The 25468-nt window shown below is 31.1% G+C and overlaps 1 protein-coding gene across 1 annotated transcript; it reads left to right on the top strand.

The window, feature by feature from the left end:
- Positions 1 to 259: 259 nt before the first annotated feature.
- On the top strand, positions 260 to 25156 carry LOC134704811 (uncharacterized). Its single transcript, XM_063563594.1, has 22 exons — positions 260 to 526; positions 1816 to 1949; positions 2632 to 2836; positions 3288 to 3443; positions 5172 to 5307; positions 6425 to 6543; positions 6930 to 7024; positions 7568 to 7730; positions 8262 to 8392; positions 9422 to 9520; positions 9801 to 10067; positions 12610 to 12816; positions 13689 to 13857; positions 14089 to 14256; positions 14888 to 15022; positions 16527 to 16735; positions 17505 to 17672; positions 20057 to 20243; positions 21083 to 21490; positions 23119 to 23268; positions 23657 to 23874; positions 24806 to 25156. Exons 1-22 carry the CDS (start codon positions 430 to 432, stop codon positions 25004 to 25006), a joined length of 3822 nt encoding a protein of 1273 aa, XP_063419664.1. The 5' UTR covers positions 260 to 429; the 3' UTR covers positions 25007 to 25156.
- The last annotated feature ends 312 nt before the right edge of the window (positions 25157 to 25468 follow it).

Here is a 25468-nt window from a genome sequence, read left to right as displayed (position 1 = left end):
AAGTTGAAGTGCTTCAATGAGGGTCTGGATTGGGGGTCTGTTATTCTGTAAACATTTAATTTGCTTTTCAGTAGTTTCTCTAATCTTCAAAAAAGTAACTCTTTTTTTCTCTAAACTTCCTTTTTTGGGCCGTTATTGTGAATCTCTAATCTTCATTGTTTAAGAGCATTATTCTTTAATAATTTAACCCCATCTAAAATTGAATTACAGTGGAGCGTATCCTGTAGAGAACACAGTATTATACGTTTCTCTCCACTAACCAAACAGTGCCCTTTGATTACCACATCCTATCGTAACCAAAATAGATGATGCAAGCTAAAGCAATGTTCATAATCTCCCTAATATCATGTGCAATATTCAGTAATAACAACTATTTAAGATATCAAATTCGGCTGAAGAGGAGGGAGAAGGTGAAACTCGGACGATAACATGGATAACATGAGTGGTTTTGACGAGAAACTAAAGTATACTCCATTTCAGTCTTTTATTCAATGTCAGTCAATTCAAAATGAAGAACACAAAGAAGGTATGATTTTAACTGGTAAAATTTCGCAAAATGAAATAAATGTCTATTTTTAAACATCTGACAACATTAAACATTGTTAAAAGACTTGTTATAGTGGTAGATCAAGGATTTTTGTTCAAATGGTAGCTGCGGAACCGTAGATCATAGGTCCTTATGTTAATTTTTGACTATTGTCCGCAAATAGTCAAAAAATAACATGAGGACCTATGAGCTACGGCTCCGCAGCTTTTCAAATGTGTGCTTAGAATATTAGATATTTTTTAAAAACGTACATGTCCCTAGGCAGGCGAATAAAATTTTGACCTTTTTTGGGTTAAAATACAGAAAATGATTGTAAAATGCACTAATTTTCCTTTCCTTCGGCTTCCTTAAAGTTTAAAGTGTAAGTTGGTCTCATTGGGGTCTAAGCATGAGGTGGGATTGCTGATTTTATTGTTAGCGTGACACTTGAAAGTCAAATAATATTGTGCCGTGAAAACAGGAAATGAAGTCTAACGGGACACTTGAAATTGCAAAAAATGTGGGATTTGTCAGTAAAAATGGACAAGGGAAAAATTCTTTCTAGCCAAGTCAGTCACTGAAATAGAGGTCACAACTAGTATCTGAAGAATGCATTGTGAATTTGTGATTCACAACCCAGCTTTTTTCTGATCATGCATACTAATATACTTGATGTTTTACTTCAGCTATCAATAAAACAGGAATCCACATAAATATTAATTTAGAGTTTCTAGTGATGACTTCTGTACATTAATTAAGAGTTTCTAGTGATGACTTCTGTACAAATCTTTGTCAAACCCATAGGCTTCACCAGAAGCATCTTCCTCTGATATCGAGAAAAATTGTCAATGGTTATGTCATAGTCAAGAAAAAAAAAGTAATAGCTAGGGCTTTTCAGGGTTAAAATAATTGTGCCCATTTTCTATACATGCAATGCCAAATAATTGGGGTTATTTTAATAGCAAGAAGTGGGCAAGACTATTGTTTCCAATCCAGGTGCAGCCAGAATGTTTTTAAGGCAAAATCAAGGCCAGCATTTTTTTCTCTCTAAAATATCTGAGACCACCCTCCACCGAAAACCAGATGGTCCAAACCTTAGACTTTTAATCTATCTAGAGATTACTGACTCGTTGATACTTATTCAGGTGGCTAAATAATAAAAACTGCTCCAGACTCAGAATCTCAAAAGAGATTGATAAACTACAAGTACTATTTATAACATTTTGTTTTGAAATCATTATCCTTCAAATAGTAATCACAGAATTTAATTTTTTATGCTGATTTTTCAGTGAGTAAGGAACAGATTCTCAATCTGCAGATACATTTACCAAAGGACTGGAGCAATAGTTTCAAAAACTATAGAACATATCTAATTGTTGCTGTTGATACAAGTGGATCTATGGGCGGCAATCCAATAAAACAGGTATATTAAGAGTACAAGATGTAGGTCTGTGGACTGTAGTCAAATAGACCAGGTTCATTTATCATATTTATATTTAGAGATGATTTGTTGGTCATAGCTACAATGTATATAAAGCCATTGATAGGGGAGTTCCATGGAAAAAAGAGAGCAGGTATATTTGGTTTTCTGTTGGTGGTTATTCAACATAATTGGTATATTTCAGTTCCTTGATATGATGTCTTGGTAGAAGGAAGTTTTGAATGATTACAAATTAAAAGAATTTCTACATTTCTGTTGCTAATGGTATACAGAAGAATTGTTGTATAGAAAATGATTATTAGAAGATGTTGTATAGAAAATGATTATTAGAAGATGTTGTATAGAAAATGATTATTAGAAGATGTTGTATAGAAAATGATTATTAGAAGATATTGTATGTATTGATTGATTGTCCATATTCCTGCAAAAGCAATGCCTTGAGTGAATTAGTTAGTGATGTCCTCTCTAGTGGTTAGTTGCCTTGATCAAATGACATCTCATTTGTCTAGTTTTTATAATGAAAAATAAACTTTAGTAAAGAATCTGGTTAAACAATATGGATGATTTATAGGAAAAAACTGAGTTCAGTGTTCTGAAATGATTTTTTTGGGACAAATATGCATTTACATTCCATTTTGTCTCCTACATTTTGATTTATTAACAGGTGAAAACAGCCCTTCACGAGCTCCTGTCTCAGACTATACCCTGCCGTGACATTAAGACAGATGTTATTTCCTACAACAGTGTAGTGTCCTTGTTGGAACTCAATATAGACAATTATCAGGCAAAAATTGAAGGACTTAATGCATCATCAATGACAAACTTTATCATTGTATTTGACAAGCTTGATGAACTACTATCAAAATATGGTTTGTATTGGTTTAAATTTTTTCAGGTGACCCCCAACCAAACACAGCTATTCTATCCCTTTGCATCAAATATCCGATTTAGCAGATCCAGCCATTTTTAAAAGGGGGTACCTAACCCAGGACAAAGGGGGGTTTAAACTACATGTCCCCATTAAAATGCATTGATCGTCAAAAAAAGGGGGGTTCCAACCCCAACCCCTCCCCTGGATTCGTGCCTTCCAGAGCTACTATTTTTGTCCTGCTCTTGATCAATATCAAAAACCCTTCTAAAATAAAAGAAATTAGCTCTTGTAATAATAATTTTATATACAATTACTTGCACTGTAATTTTCTCTCTGTCACAAAGTTATATTTGGCACAAAATAAATTGAATGTTTATGATTAGATATTGTACACATCTTTCAACCTAGGTTAAAGGAGCATACTGATGTCACATGGTCTTATTTTGTAGAGCATTCCTATGACAGAGCAGTAGTGGTTTTTATGACTGATGGCCAGGATACAGCTAACAATTTTGAAATGGTCAATAAAAGAACTGTTAGCTGGAAAACAAGAATAGATTCATTAAGCATTCCTGTCACTGTTCATTCTGTAGGCTTCTCAAAAGGTTTGTTATATCAATTAAGGGGGTTCGCGGGTCTAAATCATTTATATAGGATTTCTCTATATTTTTCTATAAATGACCTTTATCTTATAGTTAATAGAAAAATCAAATAAAAAAGTGGGGTCACCGTTCATTTGCGCTCACAATCTGCCTTTGAAAGAAGCATACATTTTTGTAACTTTAAGTGTTTTTTTCCTGTTGAAGTAATAGGAGAAATAAAGTTAATATCGAAATAAAAAGAGAAATTTATTACAGAAATCGCTCAAATTTTACAATAATTTAGTTTAAGTACAGCTTATATGGAAATTATATTAAAAAATATAGGTCACCTATGAGTTGAAAAAGATATTTCAATTTTAAGGATGTTCGCTACTCTGTTTAAAAATAACAAGCTTTTTATAAGACTGTTATAAATTGAAAGTATATAAAAAAAGAAACTTAAAAAGCAGAAAAAAATGGAGGGTCCTTGTGCTTGTTTTCGAGATATAAGCCGTTGAAAATTGGGCGGGAAATAATTCTCTCTAGATTTTTCTTTCACTTAACATTGGCACCTGTTTGTTTTGAATACTATGAAAAAAAAACAAAGATTTTATAAGATTTTAAAATATGGCTTTTTATATAATATGTAATAAAAATATGAAAAGAAAAGTAAGGGTTAGTGGGCAAAATCTTTTAATGTTAATACATGGATAAAACCAGAGGATCCCGAAAATCTGGCAAAAATTCATAAAGAAGAGGAGCAAACATCCTTAAAGCAAAAAAATGGCATTTTTCCACCAAAGGGAGATAATTTGGAACTTTTTCAATGATGAATACATGGTAAAAGTCATCTGGGGCCAACACGAATTGATTATTTTGAATGATTTTTGTACCATATGATAAAGTAACAACTACAAAAGGTAACAAATAAAATTTGTAATGAAAAACAAATGTTTGATTTTTTCTGAATTTTTTATACCCTCGAGCCTCCTTAAAACAAATTATAGGATTATTAATGAAATACAACTGGAATAAACATAAGTTCAAGGAAAAAAGGAAAAAAAGGGTAAGCAATTGTTCATAAAATAATACACATATACCTTGAAATGAAACCAAATTGAAGGCATAAAACTTTGCTCAGTGCTCCGAGTACAAAAATCATGCTCCAAACATGAAATCCAGCAATTTGATTGGTTGATTTTCGAGTCTGAGTACTAAAATCATGCTCGAAAGTAAAACTTTCTGCTCTTTTAAGTTACACATATCATGCTGCTCATGATAAGTATAAAGTTCATGTTTGGTGAATATAGATATAAAAACTTAAGGCTCTTATTATCAAGTTATCATGAAATCATAAACTCACAAACATTTTCAAGTTTTCAGTAGGCATTTTATATGTCATTCAGGATCTTTATTGAGAATATGGGTTCATATTCCCTACCAGTGTTTAATATCTCCTAGTCTTCAGGGGAAAGAAATTCTTTCACAGGAAATATGAACCCATATCCCCATTGAAACTCAAATAATAATTATATTATTCTGGAGTGACCTGATTTCAATATTAGATACCTTTCTGATTTATGTTTTTGTTCACAAGGTACCAGCAACCAATCAAATTGCTGTATAAGCTCAGATATTTCACTTGAGTATAATAATACTAGCGTTACTTTTATGTGAAAAGGAAATGCTATTTTTAGTCAAAGACCCTCTTATAATTATATAATTAATTATATTAATTAAGTTCATTCACAGATCACCAGTTTAAGTTTTTGAAAGATTTGACTGAGGCTGGCGAAGGAACAGGGATGTTTAGGTACTGTGAGCCGAGTGAGGGTCCAGATTCATTGACAAAGAAATTACAGGAACTGTTTGATTTTATTGTGCAAGGGTAAATATCATTTTCAGAATTGCAATTTATGATGTTATGATAAAGCAGTTTTAAGTTTGGCTTGTTTTAAATACTGCCTATATTATAATGTTATGATTACCATCATTATGAATAAAAGGTAATGTGTCAATCAGACAGCAATTCGAAGACAAAAATGACAAAAAGACATTAGAGGAAAAAATTCAGTCTTCAAAAAGGTTTGTCCATACATACTGTCAAATTTTTAATCATTCTAATCAGTACTTTCAACTCTTAGTTTCCAATGTGATTTAATTGAGAAAAAAAAATGTATGCTCAATGTATAAATGGAATGTCTTCAGATAGTAATAATTAGTAAAATAAAAATCATTGGCCAGTTCATGCTTAGTTTTCAGCTTGGTTTAAGTAATTTGCCTGTAAAATTAATTCATACGACACCTAAATTTTTATAAAAAAATCTGGAAATGTAAAAAATAAATGAAACAAAAATTTATTATAAAGTTTTCTGTGCATACATATAAAGAGAGAAAAGTATTCCACAGGCATTTGTAAGTATAGAGTCCACTTTGTCTCTAGTAAGAACAACTTCAAGAAGTAAAAATCAATAAAATTGAGAATGGAAATGGGGAATGCGTCGATGAGACCACAACCCGACCAAAGAGGGCACTCTTGTCAAGCTTCATTGAATCCTTACATAACCAACCAAACTTTCCAACAAAATTGTGTGTGTGGGGGGGGGGGCTGCCCCCTTTAAATTTGTCTCTGACTTTAACTATTTGATGTTTTCTATTTACAACAGAATTATAGGATAACAGTTAATTTTTTGTTGAAATTGCATTTAACGTGATCTTGATTTCACCTCTTTTAGCCACTCTAACTTGACTGAGGACCAGAATGTCCTACTAACCCGTCGAAAAATTATATAATCCAGATTCTAAAGAAGTTATAAAAATAGTCTATTGTTTATTATGATATGAACTCTCAAAGTCTGTGACAAGTAAGGGTTTTGATGCAGACTTCATTGTTTCTCAGAACATGTCCCTGTTTGATAATTCTTTAAAAGGTTTTAAAACCCTAAATGTGTAGATAATTGTACAATTGAGAATTTTTTAAATAATTGTATCCTTCTGAGTTTCAGGTCTGGTCAGCATGTAGATGTTCATCTTTCAATAAATGAAGATAACAAAATAGAAGATAATGGCAAAAAAGTACAATCTTATGTTGTCAATGCACCTGTTGCTCACGATTTAGAATCAGGTTGGTATTCTTAACCATTTAAACAAATTATATGTCCAAATTCTGTTAAAATGATAAAGATTTTTTTTATTATAATTCTTTGTTTCAAGTATTTATAATGGTTGAATTATTATATATTTTTTGTTATAAGCAGTCAGTTTGGCCCAAATTTATCAAAATAAGCTCAAAAACATTGCTAATGTGTTGTTGAAGTTATAAGTCAATAATTTAAACTCATTGTTTCCCTATTTATTTGACCTTCAATTTAACCCTTAAACTAGAGTCGGGTTATGAGGGTGGTGAAGGGTTATTTTTATACAACATGTTTTGCCATTTTTTAAAAGAGATAAACTCACATTTAAAAGTTGATATATTTAAAATAAAACAAATATGTATTTCCCTTTCAGATAAGCTTGTTGTTACAGCATCAGCATGGATACTAAATCAGACACCAACTGTTTGTCCAACTGTCAAAGTTCACATCACTCATAATGTCAAAGTGGTAAGTACTTGTACATGAAATTCTAATTTTACCTTGAAAAACTCAGATAAATGTACATCAGTGTCTCAGAGGTCTTTTTTTCTCAATTACTATGCCAACAGTCAACAAGCTACCATTAAAATTGATCTGTACCTTTCAAGTTTCCATGTTGACCAAGTGGTTATCTACACTTGAAGTGTGTAAATGTCTGAACACATTTGATATCCTAATCTTCATTCCCCGCATATGAATTTATGATACAGGTGCATGTACAATGGTACATCACAGAAAAAATCCAATTTTAGGTTATCAACATTTAAAAGGTTTTTCATCATATAAAAATGTTAAATATAAGAGATAGATACTGGACTTGGTATAGTTGCCCATTTCAATTATTTTTCCTGACATCTAGAAATTTTTACTTTTAAAAATAATGAGTTAGGTGAATGTAATTTATGCACTATCCATACTAAATGTTTTTACCTTTCTTATTGCTATACCTATCTATTTATCAGAATAATAATATTTGTTTGTACTTTTCTAATTGCTATACCTATTTGACAGAATAATATTCTGGAAGAAGTGACATTTCCTTGTGAAGTGTTTAACAGTCCTATGATGATTCTGACTTCTGTTAAAGATAAATGTCTGTGGAGTATAAAGATTGTATCTAAAAGTACAGATATAACAGCTACAAAACTATCAGAAATTATAACCAGTGAAGGAGGTAAAGTTTGTCTGTTTACTGAAATCTTATACTTTTATGTTTCCCACTCATTTGCATTTTGTTTTATGATGTCAAAGTAACAATAGTTGTTGACATACGCATGATATCAAATGATATTTCAGATAACTTGAGAAAAAGACCAATGAATATGTTGCAAAATTTCAAAATTGTCAATAAATTCTAAGAATCAAAACTATGTAATGCTTGGCTAGTAGTCAATTTTTTTGTTGTTGAGAATATCTGTCTATGATATATGCCTAATGTATTATGCCTATATGTATCTTTCATGTAATAAATTACATTTTTACTTAAAGCATGATTTTTTCCCCCAATCTATGGGGATTTTTCTGATTTTGCCCAAAATATCAAACCAAGTTGCCATGGAAACTAAATGGCTTCATTTTGCCAAGCAACGAAAGACTGATTAAAGTTTTATTTTGAATAATTACTTAGACCATCAATATGAATTGTAATGCAAATTTTTATCAAAATCTGAGATCATCAGTATGCCACTGTTTTTTTTTATATCAGATGCTTCTATGATTGAAAAAAGACTAACAAAGTTACAAGAAAGGTTATCACGAATACCTTTGTATGGCAAAGATATCAACAAAAGTCTAAGAGAAGAGATTTATAAAATGATGTCAGATATTCAGGGAAAGGTACATAACATTGTTAACGTCACGGTACCCAAATTGCACAGAGTACCCAAATTGCACCTATTTAGCAAAATTAGCAGTGGAAATCTCATTAGACTTCCTAGTGGCTAAACCATTTGTATTTTTATGATTTGATTCTATGGACATCTTTCAACATAAGTCAAAATATTTAGATATTTACAAAACGTTCACAGTATTTATCAACAGATAAAGTGTTTACTGAAAAAGCAAAATGAATGGAAACGTCGCCATGCGACGTCATCAAAACATCATCTTTTAAAAAATTAGTAAATACAAAATGTTACGAGTATCCATTTCTAAAACGAGAAGAGTAAGCATGGACAAATATCCAATTGTTCAAAATATTTCAGAAATTAAATAAATGCTCTGTTATTTTCGACTTTTGACGATGCAAATTTCAGCATAGATGCAATTTGGGTACTCCTCATGACAGAATCATTGATGGTTTGGAGGTTAGTTTACACCAATTTATCTATGATTCCATGTGGATTGAAAATCAAATTGGTGTACCTATATAATAAAGAAGGATATGGCTACAACATAAACACAAAATGGAAAACTTGGTCTGGATCATAAAAAAACGTAGTTTTAAAAACTGTCAAAATAGGTGCAATTTGGGTACCGTCATGTTAAATACAAATATCAACAATTTGGAGAATTCTTAAAATGCTACTAAACCTGAACACATTTATAAAATAGTTAATAAAATATTTGTCATGTAACAATATCAAACATGCTGGTAGAAGTTCAGGCTTGATAGTACAAGATTAAATTACAGGAAGATATCCTCCATTGCATCAATAAAATATATATTTTAAATTTACTTTACACAGATAGAATTACTCCAGTAGTATTTACTGTTTTGGATTCATACAATGTATCAACACATTATTTCAAACATACATGGACTTTACATTAATGCAAATAGTACTTACATATTGAATTGAATCAACGTAAGAATTGCAATTACTACAATTCAATAGTTGTTTATTACACCTTTTTATTTTTTAGATAAACAGAATGTTTACATTAATAGCAGAATTTGCTAGAAAAGAGACCCCATCAGTTGGAATGTTGGCTAGAGCACATGATATGAGGTACCAGGCTCAAGTATGTAGACCATGTTTTCATAGATACTGATTCTAAAATATTGTCTTCATTTACCTTGAATGATCTTTCTGATATTTTGTACAAATTTTATTAAGACAAAGATACTTTGATTCATCTCTTTAAGACAAAGGAAATTTAAATTTTCTTCAAGATATTTTTTCAGATTAACCTTTTTGTAAGAAATAAAAGGCAGGACCATACTTTTCTTTTATTGTCCCAAAATTATTTCAGAATGTTAATCAGACATGTTTGAGTTGGATATCTATATTTTTTTTAACAGTTTTCAAAGTCAAGAAGACATAGGTTAATGGATCGTAGAGCCACTAAGAATTTATCGTCTGCCAAAACAGCACAGGAAGAGCTAACAGGACTACAGATAGATGTAGAAGATGTAAAGAACATCCCCCAGGAAACATGTGACTTTTTCTTTTGTGCACTGTCGCAGAATTCTATAAAGGATGTATTAATAGACAGTGACCCAGATGATTTGATAGGCTTTGGCTTGACTGTCAAAAGAACTGAAGTCATCTTAGATGAACCTTCACTAGTGAGTATAATATGTATATAACAGATGATTTGATAGGCTTTGGTTTGACTGTCAAAAGAACTGAAGTCATCTTAGATGAACCTTCACTAGTGAGTATAATATGTATATAACAGATGATTTGATAGGCTTTGGTTTGACTTTCAAAAGAACTGAAGTCATCTTAGATGAACCTTCACTAGTGAGTATAATATGTATATAACACAGATGATTTGATAGGCTTGGTTTGACTGTCAAAAGAACTGAAGTCATCTTAGATGAACCTTCACTAGTGAGTATAATATGTATATAACAGATGATTTAATAGGCTTTGGTTTGACTGTCAAAAGAACTGAAGTCATCTTAGATGAACCTTCACTAGTGAGTATAATATGTATATAACACAGATGATTTGATAGGCTTGGTTTGACTGTTAAAAGAACTGAATTCATCTTAGATGAACCTTCACTAGTAAGTTTGTATTTACAGTCAAACTTGTATTAAGTAGTATATTATTAGAAGTATTTATAGTGATTGCTCAAGAGAGGTGACCTTGTTAAAGAGGTTCTAAAAAAGAATGTTCTGCATACTGTGGATTCATTATTATTCGTTGGATACCAAATTTCGTTGATCGAGGGTACAGGTAAACCACGTAATTTAATGTTCAACAAAAAACAAAATTTCTTTAGGCTCACAGCAGACTTATGTAAAACCATGAAATTAAATATCCATGAACATGTAAGTTTTCCTCCATTCACAAAAATTGGTACCCATGAAAAATAAATGAATCAACAGTAAAATTGAGAAAGGAAATAGAGAATGTGTCAAAGTGACAACAACTGGACCATAGAGCAGACAACAACCAAAGGCCACCAATGGGTCTTCAATGTAGCGAGAAACTCCCGCACCTGGAGGCGTCCTTCAGCTGGCCCCTTAAAAAATTTATACTAGTACAGTGATAATGGACGTCATACTAAACTCTGAATTATACACAAGAAACTAAAATTAAAATCATACAAGACTAACAAAGGCCAGAGGCTCCTGACTTGGGACAGGTGCAAAATTGCAGCGGGTTAAACATGTTTATGAGATCTCAACCCTTCCCCTATACCTCTAGCAATCTAGAAAAGTAAACGCATAACAATACGCACATTAAAAATCAGTTCAAGAGAAGGCCAAGTCTGACGTCAGAAGATGTAACAAAATAAAATAAATAAAATGACGATAATACATAAATAACAACATACTACTAGCAGTTAACTGACATGCCAGCTCAAGACCTCAATTAAACTGATTGGAAGGTTATGTTTTCATCATATGAATATCAGGCACAATCCCTCCCATTAGGGGTTTAGTATCATACTATCATTAAATATATGAGAAGAACATAAAACTTGTCATGCCAACAACTGTTTTTTAAATAAATGTGTTTAGTTCTGATGCAAAGACACTATAAGTGAATCAATATTAAAGCCAAAATATGCAATCTTTAATGACCTGACAACAGTATAGTAACTATATCCCTTCTTAATAAGTCTGTTTGAAGGTTTTGTAAGCTTATTAGGTGAGTACTGACATTTTTGTGCTTTGTAAAGAATATTACCATAAAAGATTGGATGTGAAATACCTGAATGTACATGTATAAGATGTCTGCATTTTGAGTTATGTTTACGAATTATTTCCTTATACCTATGATAAAATTTAGTAAATGTTTTGACTAGTTTGTGATATCGAAAACCCTGGTGTAATAATTTTTCAGTAATACATAAATTTCTCTTGCTAAAATCTAATACGTTGTTACATACAAGAGCGAATCGTACAAGTTGAGATATACAAACACCATAAGATTGTGACAATGGAACGTCACCATTTAAAAATGGATAATTAACGGTAAGAAATGAAAACTTATCCCTTTTATCATAAATTTTTGTATTAAGCTTCTTGTAATGATATACCGTAGATATCAAGATCAAGGAAAGGGCAGTGGTCATTGCTAGTATTAGCTTTAGATCGAGGAAAGGGCAGTGGTCATTGTTAGTATTAGCTTTAGATCGAGGAAAAGGCAGTGGTCATTGTTAGTATTGGCTTTAGATTGAGGAACGGGCAGTGGTCATTGTTAGTATTAGCTTTAGATCGAGGAAAGGGCAGTGGTCATTGTTAGTATTAGCTTTAGATTGAGGAAAGGGCAGTGGTCATTGTTAGTATTAGCTTTAGATCGAGGAAAGGGCAGTGGTCATTGTTAGTATTCGCTTGATTTAAGTAGTTTACAAGTTGAAATATTGCCATTTGTATTAAATATTTACATTATACTATACAATTTGGTAATGGTGAGACATATCATTGTGTCTCCAGTTTATTTTGTTTAATTGTCATTAATTATGCCAAAAAATATGAATAGATTTTTAATTATTTATTGGAAATAATGATTTTTTTGTCGTCATATATTGACTTGAACTGTTTTTCAGACATATTTCTTAAGAAATTATTTTTAAGGATAGTATTTAATAAGGGACATTACTTTATCTTTAAATTGTTTTTGAATGACATCCTATAATTTTTTATATAGATTTGGATACACAATATCAGTGGTACAGTTGTTAGTAAGACTGCAATGATGGATGCTCTGGAATTTAAATTAAAAGTAGAGGGACCGTTACAAGCCCATGGAGGTTTCAACTTTGACCTAGGAGTGACAACAGTAGGACTTGGTAGAGAGCCAATCAATGCTTGGCTACCTTTGTTTGTAAATCAAACACATTGGAAGAAAGTTAAGGTATCAATCTTATTATATATCTGTCATTATATCTGCACTGAATTTCACATCAACTTTATTCCACACTACTATGAGGTCAAAAATGATTTAGTGTAGGGATTTATTTACTTCTCAAGAAATCCACAATTTAAAATAACAATATAGAACACTAATCTTCTGTGTTTTCATTAGTCAGGTATACCAGCATATTCATTGGCACATTCAAAAGTTCAGTCGGTAAGATTACAAGACATATTTGGTTTCCAGACAATAACTATGGATCGCTATGAAATTTTAAAAGAAGGTTCAATACCTCAAACGGAAAGTTGGGATTGATTTTGGGGGTTATGGTACCAACAATTTAGGAATAAGGTTCCTAAAAGGGTCCAAAAACAAGCATTTTTGTAGTTTCTGGATAATAACTTTTTAGTTATTGTATTGATCTCTCTGACATTGTACCATAAGGTTTTATATCAAAAAGGCTGGGATTGAGTTTGAAGGTATTTGTTCAAACATGCAGGAATAAGGGGCAAACAAGGGGCCATAAACAACGGCTGTGATCATATCAGGCTGCACTCAGCAAATCATTTTATTTTAGGAATGAAGCTTCTGGAAAAAATTAAGTTTCACACTTCTTAAGAAAATGAAAATATCAGTTGTAATTTTTTTTTAACTTAACTAAATGTATTTCGCTATTTTCTCTATGTGAATTCTATTACTCAGTTGAATCTTGTTCCATTTAACCATACACTGTTCAATTAAAATGAAATTTGAAAAGCTTGATAAGAATTTTTTATAGACTACACTACCATTGGAAAAAAACATTGACACTTTTGTCACTGTAATAAACATGGACCTTGTTATAAGATATCAGTACTATTATTACATTTCAGATACTGTTAAAACCAGTACTTGGTTTTCTATGTGCATTGGATCCTTTAGGATATGATTACAAACAGATCGATGTGATGTTTATGACACTTGGTAGCATGGTCAGTCAACTGTCAGATGTACAGGAACATCAACTTAAGATGATCCTTGTCTTCCAAAGGACATGTCGAGGTAGGTATAGATGACCAAGTCTCATGCTTTACTAATGAGTCTGAGAAAAAGTGAATATTCAGAGGTCTGAACAAGATAGATTGTTATATTATGTCTTCAAGTATCAAAAGTAACCACAACTTATGATAAAAGTTAGAAATATGCTCTTTTATTCACGGAATTGACAAAATAGAAGTGTGATTTGGATAAGATTTTTGCACTGATTTATTTACTTGTTATTGTGACTTTCAGCATGCCTGGTGGACTTTGATTTGGTTGAACAAGTGAGCACTGTGTTGACTAACTTTATAGCGTCACCTGCAGGGAGAACTAAAGATGTAATACCAAATCTACTGACTTTGATTGGTTATCTATTATCTCTACCTAAAGATAGACTCAAGGTCATTCTACAGATGGATGGTAGGTTATTACAATCTAAAAATTGATTTTACAGTATTTTTGTAATGTTAATTATGCGCCTCTACATCCAATTTCATATGAGGTTAAAGAATTAAAACTACATACCGCTTCACAATTTCATTATAACATACATTTTGAACTAGAAGTCATATTAGATTTTTAACCCTGATTACTGTTGGAAATTAGTTCATTTTTAGGTAAATTTATTTTTTGAGGTAGTTAACCTTGAAGTTGTTGTCATATCAATTTGATACTTTAATGTTATAGAATACATGATCACTATGATGTAAACAAGGTAAATCATATGCCAAATAATGGTACAATTCACAGTTTACTAAATAAAGAAAATCAGAGAGGGTAACAGGGATGTAATTAATCATGGCATTGTATTTACCTTTGTCTGACGGTCAAACTAGGTGTTGGTTGCTGCAAATATAACCTTTCAAAAGTCTTAGTATTGACCTTGAAAATTAAGGAGGCAACTATTATTGTGGGAAGTCACAATTTACTGTTTATTATCTCCAGGAATTTAGGATGATACCCCTCTACTCCCCGTAAACAAATAAATAATTGCTTGTAGACTTGAAGAAGGCAAAGAAATATCCTTCAATATATTTTTTTTGTGTTTTAGGAAAGCCTGTGCAGTATAATATGGATAGATTTTGGTTAGCATTTACAACAGAATTATTAAGAAGAGCTGGAGCCAACTTGTTCAAGGACTCCAAATCTAATGTTGTTTATGGTTGTATTGATTCATTGGTTAATGGTAAATAGATATTTGAAACCTTAATGAATAATTCCTAGTTATACTGGAAATACCAAAGAAAGTCTCAACAAATAGTATAGATTCATTTATTTTTGTGGGTATGATATGTTGTAGATTGAGAACAAATTGCATCTTCATGAACATTTAATTTTTGGTTTTGTTTACCAGCCTTAAAAAAGCTTTACTTTGTTAAACATTTATCTGGTGAAGTAGATTTGGTATAGTTAATGTTATGGGTGCACATCTACCAACTAAATGCATAGAAATTGGAATCTTACAAAATATGATAAATCAACAGTACATCAATTTAAAACAGAAAACAAGATATTATCAATAATGCAATCAAACAAATTTTACTTGTGATTTCACGCCTTTATGAAGATTGTATAAGAACTAGTTTAAGATTAAAAGCAACTTTGAAATACTAGCTAGCCTCCCATTGTAAGAGTCAGTTAACTTTTAGAAAGGATTGTTGACATTTGTGATAAATCAGAGAAAAATGATTTTATTATGGTATACATTATTTACATAGATTTAATAGATCTTTACTCTATATATATTGGGGACAAAGAAAAGAAGAGTATCAACTAAAACTCATTCACAGATCAGTGATAATAATGACAAAATAAAGATTTAAATAACCTATGTGTTCTGTGAGGTTCTGACTAAATAACTAATGAAGTTCAAGAAATTTCTGATTAACCTGTGAATAAATAGGATTTTCTGATGAAACAACTTGTGTATTTGATATTTCTAGTGTTTTTCCTGATTAGATAACTTATGTATTTGATATTTCTAGTGTTTTTCCTGATTAGATAACTTATGTATTTGACATTTTTAGTGTTTTTCCTGATTAGATAACTTGTGTATTTGATATTTCTAGTGTTTTTCCTGATTAGATAACTTGTGTATTTGATATTTCTAGTGTTTTTCCTGATTAGATAACTTATGTATTTGATATTTCTAGTGTTTTTCCTGATTAGATAACTTGTGTATTTGATATTTCTAGTGTTTTTCCTGATTAGATAACTTGTGTATTTGATATTTCTAGTGTTTTTCCTGATTAGATAACTTGTGTATTTGATATTTCTAGTGTTTTTCCTGATTAGATAACTTATGTATTTGATATTTCTAGTGTTTTTCCTGATTAGATAACTTGTGTATTTGATATTTTTAGTGTTTTTCCTGATTAGATAACTTGTGTATTTGATATTTCTAGTGTTTTTCCTGATTAGATAACTTATGTATTTGATATTTCTAGTGTTTTTCCTGATTAGATAACTTGTGTATTTGATATTTTTAGTGTTTTTCCTGATTAGATAACTTGTGTATTTGATATTTTTAGTGTTTTTCCTGATTAGATAACTTGTGTATTTGATATTTCTAGTGTTTTTCCTGATTAGATAACTTGTGTATTTGATATTTCTAGTGTTTTTCCTGATTAGATAACTTGTGTATTTGATATGCCTTATTTTTCTGATTAAATTATAATCTGTTTTTCTAGGATTTTCAGATGACAAAACATGCTGTGATGACCCAGAATCAACTTTCAAAAAAATCTTTAAAAAAGGATTTGACCAGAAGGAAGAAATAGTTCCTGCTGAATTTGACACAAAGAGTGGCCTTCCTTTACAAGCACCTGCTCCAATACATTCAGTGAAATGTGATAAGGCAATGGATATATGGGCCCAGTCCAAATGTGGTTTAATTCGGGTATGGTGTATTATTTTTATCTTGTATATTCATTACTGATAACCATAGGTCAGTGAATCTTGTTGATATCCAATTATGTATGGAAATAAGAAGATGTGGTTTCATTGCCATTGAATACATTCTATACCAGAGACCAAATGATGTAGAAGCAAGCAACTATAGGTCATCAAAGTGCCTTCAGCAATAAGCAAAAGCCAAACCCATGCAACATATAAAAGGGGCTAAAATAACAAATGTGAACTATTCAAACTAGAAACTAACAAGCAGAATTATGTACAAAACAATGAAATAAAAAAAAAAAATGATAAACAGCAACAAGCCACAACATTTGGATAACAGGTTCCTGACTTGAAATAGATATAAAACGTGGTGGGGTCAACATATTGAGGGGACCCAACCCTTCTCTTACACTACAGGTTCCTGACATAGAACAGACCTAAAACGTGGTGGTGTCAACATATTGAGGGGACCCAACCCTTCTCTTGCACAAACCACTGTTTGGTTTATTTAATGTCTTTATTCTCAAGAAAAATATAATTTGTTAGCTTCTCTAACATCAGCTTTGGCATTTTAAAAGACTTTATTTCTAAATACAGAGTTTTACTCCTCATTATTTTATTTCATTCATTAGCCAAGGCAAATGTACCATATTTCTCTTTGTTAAGTATGAAAATACAGTTGATAATATCTTAGTAAGAATTTTGAGACAAAATATTTATAAGAAACTTTAGACAAAAGTCAAGTAACTGGTTTCATTATTTATATTAAGAATAAGAACCAGGCAGAAAAAGTGAGCCAAGCAACTAAATTAGTTAATGAATGGATGAAAGAAGGACAAAAACTAGCAGCAGAACAAACAGACTCCATTAATTTAGATGAAGAAAAAGATGAATCTGATGATAATATTACAGTATCCATACTGAGACTTCTAGTACAGGTAATGTTACAAAATCTTCATTCTCCATTCATTTTAGTGACTTTTAACTTGATTTCTGAAGGTGATGGGTCATTGATTTGGGGATGAATAGCGGGCGGTCATCATGTTAGCAAGCATTTGGTGTTTCAATTCATGTTCATTCTGTAACTCATGACCTCTTTATTGACAGTTGGCAGGTATGGGTAAAGATTGAAAAGTGTTGTTTCTAGTCTTGTCTGTGCTTTAACTCGTGGACTGTTGAGCTAAAGCTTTTCAAAGGAGTAGGTTCAGTAAGACCACTTTTTGGCCCCAAAATATAGCAGTTTTAGGAAATTGTGAAAATGTAATATTAAAGCTATATTTTGCAAAGTAAAATGCTTCTGCTACATAAATATGAGCTGTTTTTGACAATACAATGCAAAAATATTGCGTTCTAGTATCATTAAGTCATGCTTAATTACTGAAATCTTCAAAATTTTAGCATTTTTATTAATTTTTAGACCGTGTTCATTAATTATATTGAAATGTAAGTTGTATTTGATGATAATACAAAACATATATAGAGATTGGGGATGAACACGGATGCAGCCACTTTCATTTTTGACAAAAACCATCTGAAAAATTACGTTACTGGCATATTTGATAGATTTTTCATATTTAAGGTGGTACCCAACACTTTTCACTAAAATTAATTTGGCTTGTTTAATTTTCATAAAATTTTACCAAAGTATTTACTTTGACCCTTTAACAAAAATATCAAAATATGAAAAAAATTGAACCAACGGTTTTGTCAGAATAATTACACTGGTTACATAGCAATTTGACAAACACTAATTTTGATCACTGAGAAGCTTAATATTCCCTCAACAACACAACGTAATTAAAACGTTTAGCAGATTTTACAGAGTTATCTCCCTGTAGTGTTAGGTACCACCTTAAGCTTGAATCAGAGCGTTTTTAATGACTAAATCAGTTGAAATCTTTCACATAAACTAATCGAATCAATTGAAATAGACACTTAAGTGTTTAAAAAGCGGCCAAAAACTTCCTTTAGATGAACATGAAATTTGAGGCCAAAATCGACCCTGACCGGAACCTACTCCTTTATGTATGTTATTACTGGTGACAAAATGGAGGTCAAGTTCAATGTTGATGATTGTCACTGTTTCCTGTTCAGGAGTTATGGTCCCTTTGATATCGAAAAAATGCTAGGACACAAATAATTGTAAAAAATCTGGTTTGACAGTCTTTTGTTACTTCTTATTTTTACATAAGTGTAAAATTAATTAAAAATGAATAATTATAGTATTTTTGTGTCTTGACAATAAAAGCAAACATGATATTTTATCTATTTGAAGTCTCCTACTTTTATGTTTTGAATGAATGAAATTGAATTTTATAGATAATATCCCTGCTCTGACAGGAGTCCAAATATATTAGGAAATGCAACTAATTAAGAATGGGCCAAAGGGCCGAGTGAACTTTTCTAATCATTTTGTGTCCATCGTCTATCGTCCACCTCCAGCGTCTGATATGGTCCGTTGTCGTTAACTTTTGCAAAAATCTTCTCCTCTGAAACTACTGGGCCAAATTTAACCAAACTTAGCCACAATCATCATTGACTTTGGCTTATAACTCTGAAACCAAAGCATTTAGAGCAAATCTGACATGTTTAATTTGTTTATCAGGTCAAGCTCTATCTGCCCTGAAATTTTCAGATGAATTGGACAACCAGTTGTTGGGTTGCTGCCCCTGAATTGGTAATTTTAAGGAAAGTTTGCCGTTTTTGGTTATTATCTTGAATATTATTATAGATAGAGATCAACTGTAAGCAGCAATAATGTTCGGCAAAGTAAGACCTACAAATAAGTCTGCATGACCAAAATGGTCAGTTGACCCCTTAAGGAGTAATTGCCCTATATAGTCAATTTTTAACAATTTTCATTAATTTTGTAAATTTTTGTAAATTTTTACAAAACATTTTCCTCTGTATCTAGAAGGCCAAGTCTATATAGATAGAGAAAATTGTAAGTAGCAAGAATATTCAGTAAAAGTAAGATCTGCAAACACATTACCATCACCAAAACACAATTTTGTCATGAATCTATCTGTGTCCTTTATTTAATATGCACATAGACCAAGATGAGCGACTCAGGCTCTTTACAGCCTCTAGTTATTTCAACTCAACAGAGATTTATATTTGTGATGTTCTAATTTATTAATGTATTTATATATTTATATGAGAGAATATGGAAATTTATAATATGAGTGTCTATCTATTTTTATGTAACTATTCTACTTGCAATTGTTGTGAAAATAAATTGCTCCCGAAGTATTTAACATAAAAACGCTTTATTTGACTGCCCAATAAATCATCTATTATAAATATAAAGTTTTTATTTTAGGTATATGGAAAGTTGAGTAATGCAGCATACCCCAGATTATATTGCATTCCAGGATGTATGGGTTTTGTAAGTTACTGGCTTGGGGACAGGGACATCACTGAGATGGACCAGAATGGGGGACTACCTCCTGTTTCTTGGTTAGAAGGTGCTAAGCAGTCTGTGTCAAAAATGTACAAATGTATTGAAGGTATGGGACTAATATACATGTGTATATGTTAAGTTTTGTTGTCTATGAATATATCACACTTAAAACAAGATAAAAACTCCAATGCAAAAGTTAACAATTATATGTCCTATAAAACACCACAAGGTAAAAAGATAAAAAGGATCTTAAAACAACAATGATTTAAGAATTGCTATAGTAATGCATTGACAAAATGTTTCCGTGACTAGGGCAATGTCTTCAGACTGAATGAATACAATATGGAAAATCCTATTTAGGAACAAATAGAGTAGTGATAATAAACATCCTAGGAACTGAAAAATTAACATCTTATTGAATTACTGCAGCAATCAATTAAGTATTGTTGTTACATTTGTAATCAAGGTCTCTTCATTTTATGTTTTTTCATAACAACCTCTTATACTGAAGGTATCCATTTTAGAGATTATGTCAATTGAAAATTTACATTGTTTCAATCCTGTCTAAAGTAGTGAAAAGTTGTAGAAGCAGATATTCCTGAACTTTTGTTGCATATCAAAGAAGAATTTATTTAGATCATAAAGTATATTGTGTTAGAGTATTGTGTTAAAGTAAAAAAAACAACCATGCTGTGTAGAAGATGAAATTAGATGTAACAGCTTCATCAATAAAAAAGTAACAAAAACTTATTCAATAAAAAAGTAACAAAAACTTATTTCCAGAAAAATAAGCATCATTTAGGATAAAATACCTTCTTTGTCTCATGTAAGAAATGCTCTTTCATCTCTTATCTGTGCCTGATTAAAACACATTTTAATGTAAACCAACAGGATTATTTATAAGTAAAATTTCTAGTGAAATATATACTTTTGTTTTCATTTCAGAGGACACCCTTGAAGATGTTGTCTTGGTAAATGAAAGTTCTCATGATTCAGTCCCTTCAGTAGCTGCTGGTACAGACATTGAGGAAAACGTACAGACAAATACTACAGACAGTGTACGGACAGGAAAAGATAACTCTTATGATAGTGATGCTGGTGATGAGGATGATGATTATTTTGAGTATCGGTTACTTGATGATGCTGATGATTTAGACTATGTCAGATCATCTGAAATAATCAAAAAGAAAAATAGGAACATAAATATAACATCTGTCCTTGACCTCCTGGATAGGGATGTTGACATTATTGAAATGTCAAGAATCTTAGTCTGTCAGATCCTACAGTACCATAGCAACAGTAAAGCTAGAACAGCCATTCAAAATGGAGACTTTATTGATCTGAGTGTCGCAGGTATTTACTAATCTTTTAATACGAATGCATCCCAAAATGAAATAACTTTTTTAGTGTTGACAATTTTGAATATTCATCACTTTTGATGTGCAACAATTGATTACTTATATGAAACTAAGTCTTTTAAACAATTGAAAACACTATTGTAACAGATTGTCTACTATTTTGTGTCTATCAATTTCATGTAGTGTTTAATTTTGTATTAATGTTGTCATTTAATATTGCCATTTTGTATGCTGAATAGGTTATTCACTGATGAATAATAGTTTATTTGTTTGTAAATTATCTGCAATTTTGCTATTTTCCCGCTGCAGGTTCTCATTGCTAAAATGAACCTTTCATATAATTTTCATATAAATCTGTAGAGAACTTTATAGTGAGAGCACTATCAAAAACAAACAGACTTTTTTTTTTTTTTTATCCTAGAGGCATTTCTTTGTTCCTCACACCCTGTTGCAGCAGTAATAAAATTGTTTCTTGTTACAAGTTGCAAGTTTAAACAAACTCAAAATATTTGAAAAAGTTATTACATTTATTGGAATCAGAAATATTTTTCAATATGTAAATGCTCTACCATGGCAATAGGTTGAGGGCTAGGGGTGAGCTTTACATTTTACCCTTATCTGCTCGTCTGTCCATATGTTCCAAAAGGGTAGTTTCTCTTCTCTAAATTTGCTTCAACCAGATGTTTGAAACTTATACACAATGCTTATAACCACCAAACACAAATCTAGATTGAACTAAGGTGGTGTCACTTTCACTGTTTTTGAGTTATGTCCCTTTATAAATGGAAAAATTAGCAAAGGAGTAGGTCCGGTAAGACCCCTTTTTGGCCCCAAAATATAACAGTTTTACAAAATTGTTAAAATGTAAACTTTCAGTTATTTATTGGACAGTTGAATGCTTCTGCAACAAATATATGGGCTGTTTTTGACAATACAATGCACATATATCGGGTTGTAGCACCATTAAGTCATGCTAAATTACTGAAATCTTCAATATTCTATCATTTTAGTTAAATTTTAGACGGTTTCCGTGTAAAACGAAAGTGGCCGCATTCGTATTCATCCTTAATATTGAAATATAAGGTGTATTTTATGATAATACATAACATATATAAAGTTTGTGGATGAACACGGATGCGGCCACTTTCATTTTTGACCAAAACCAACTGAAAAGTGACGTTTTTTGGCATATTTGAGAGATTTTTCATATTTGAGCTTGAATCGGATCGTTTTTAATGACTAATTCAGTTAAAATCTTTCACATAAACTAATTGAATCAAGTGAAATAGACACTTAAGTGTTTTAAAAAGTGGTCAAAATCTTTCGTCAGATGAAACTGAAATTTGAGGCCAAAATGAGTCCTTACTGGACCTACTTCTTTGCTGTTTCCACATTCTAACTATATTTTGCCTCAATTGAATTGTATTTAACTTATACACAATGCTTATTATCATCAAACGTGGATCAATTTTAATTTTTGATGATGTCACTTTTGTTCTGGAGTTATGTCCTTTGGTAAATTGAAAAATTGCAGACTTTGCTGTGTTGTGGCATCTGAGTCTCATGAAAACATTTTTAGATATTTATGACAAACATACATGGTAGTCATTATGTGTATTACAGATGGTATAGTTCTAAATGAAGAAGTCGTTAATCTGAGAAGTCATCTCCAAAGTATGAAAACAAATGCCATTAAGGATTTCATGGCAGAAATGATATGGAAGAGAGCCAACCATTGTATGTTGATGACTGATTCAATCTGGGCTTTTCTAGGTAATATAATTTACCTTGTATTTAAATCTAGAATACTTAATGTGAGTCCATCCAGTTTTTTTGTTTCATTTTCATTATACAAATGTACTGATTTAGAAAAAAAAATGTTAGTTTGTAAAACATAAAAATTTTGAAAAAGTATCAAATATAACAACGGTTTCCATACTTATTAAAGAGAAGAAAAATAAGGTCATAATACGTAGTTTCTTTGAAAATTTCCCAAAACTGACATTTTTAGAAATAAAAAATCAAATTGGTTTTAGTATAGAGCTTAGAAAAAGTCTGTTTAAAAAAAAAATCTTGATTATGTCAGTTTCAACAAATTTTAACACAACACACACACAAACATCAGCCCATAATGATGTGTATATTTGTGCTTCATTTGAAGGTTATTTACTGAACACATATGAAGATAGAAGTGAAGGTGTCAGCTGGTTGTTGGCAGCCATGACAGATGAAGAAGCTCAGACCATACCACTTCTGGCTGAGAAAGTCAAAATAATCTTCCTTGGCAAATACGAGGATCATGATGTCCTAGCTAAAGGCAATGTTTATATACCTGAAGGAAAGACTGCAAAGAAATTCTCTAAAGTTCTTGGAGAAGAGGTGAATATTATTTTGTTCTGCTTTACCTATATTAAAGAATGAACTTAAAATATTGTAGACATACAAACTATAAACTGTAATTGAAAACTTCAGTATAAAACAAACAGCTATCAAATATATCTTGATGCCACGGATCACACAGTAGATCACACCATAAGTAGGTAAATGTTATCTGTATCACACAGCAGATCACACCATAAGTAGGTAAATGTTATCTGGGTCACACAGCAGATCACACCATAAGTAGGTAAATGTTATCTGGATCACACAGCAGATCACACCATAAGTAGGTAAATGTTATCTGGTTCACACAGCAGATCACACCATTAGTAGGTAAATGTTATCTGGTTCTCCACATACTGTTCTAAATCAGATACATTCTACATGACAATCTGTTACACTTCTTCATACTAATCAGGTTAATACTGTAAGTTCACAAATTATTGCGCGCATTTTTATTGCAATTTTTGAAAAATGGAAAAATGTGAGATTAACTGTGCAATGTCAGGAAAATTTGCGTACAGATATATGTATTCGATATAAGAATATGAGTTCTTATTATTGGGATACTCACTCAGTCGCATTATTTGCATTTATAAAAACCTCGCAATCATTTCTGAATTTACAGTACTGCATTGTCAGTTTTGAATGACTGAGCACACAGAGTTCAAATATGATATAGTTTAATCAGTTGATAATTTGTATAATCTTTGCTTTATAAAGTTGTTGTTCATTAGTTCAAAGTATTTGTAAAACAGCTGTCTTTGTAGAGAAATAGATTTCGGTTATATTCTTACATGATTTTGGTTATTGTTGTCATAAGTTGCTTCTCCATGGATGCTTACTATCTTATCTTCTTTTATTCATATTTTAAAGTTTTTAGTCAACCATGAGTCTCTTATGACCTTACAGAATGAAACATATTTTTCAGGCTTGGACTGAAATAGAAATTACCCTGAGATCCCAAGTGACATTACATGTGTACAGAGAATCAGATATACCCAACAGACACAGCCACTGTAACTCAAACCCTTATATACCTAACTCACTCAGACTCAAACTTGGCATGCCATTAATTAAGATAAAAGATGGTGGAAACAGACCTAAAAGAATCAGAAGTGGAAAAACCTGAAACAGAGTTTATTACAAAGAATAAATTGGATAATTTTTAGAAAACTGTAAATTCTAGTCAGTACATTATGAATTACCACTTTCGACCTAATGGCTCTGTTATCCAACATGGAACTTTTAGTGAAATTAAATACTGTAATATTGTTTTTTTTAATTATGCAGAATGTTGCAGAAGTTTCTATATATGATTTATAAATTATTTATATATTCTGTTGTAGTTGTATTATTGATATTTTATTATTGATTTATTTATTATTTGTTGTATTGATGTTTATTGAATGATTTATTTTTATCCTAGAATTTTCAATGTGTGATATTTTTCATGTTTTATATTATGGATATTTTATTATTGGTTTATCTATTACTATTTTAATTTTATTGATGTACAAGTAATGATTTATTTTGTAGTCTAGTATTTACAATGTGCGATATTTTTATATATTTTATATTATGGGCATTTTAT

This window comes from Mytilus trossulus, chromosome 2, assembly GCF_036588685.1.
Source record: "Mytilus trossulus isolate FHL-02 chromosome 2, PNRI_Mtr1.1.1.hap1, whole genome shotgun sequence".
Classification (NCBI taxonomy): Eukaryota; Metazoa; Mollusca; class Bivalvia; order Mytilida; family Mytilidae; genus Mytilus; species Mytilus trossulus.
Note: the sequence above shows the minus strand (reverse complement) of the source record. Positions and strands in the feature narration are given on the sequence as shown.

What these genes read in the sequence shown, in the direction of transcription:
- LOC134704811 (XM_063563594.1), top strand. Translation starts at nt 430, where the DNA reads ATGGATAACATGAGTGGTTTTGACGAGAAACTAAAGTATACTCCATTT. An exon ending in TGTCAGATATTCAGGGAAAG is followed by an intron (nt 8,393 to 9,421) that starts GTACATAACATT and finishes TTTATTTTTTAG; the next exon opens with ATAAACAGAATGTTTACATT. An exon ending in CTAAAGTTCTTGGAGAAGAG is followed by an intron (nt 23,875 to 24,805) that starts GTGAATATTATT and finishes CATATTTTTCAG; the next exon opens with GCTTGGACTGAAATAGAAAT.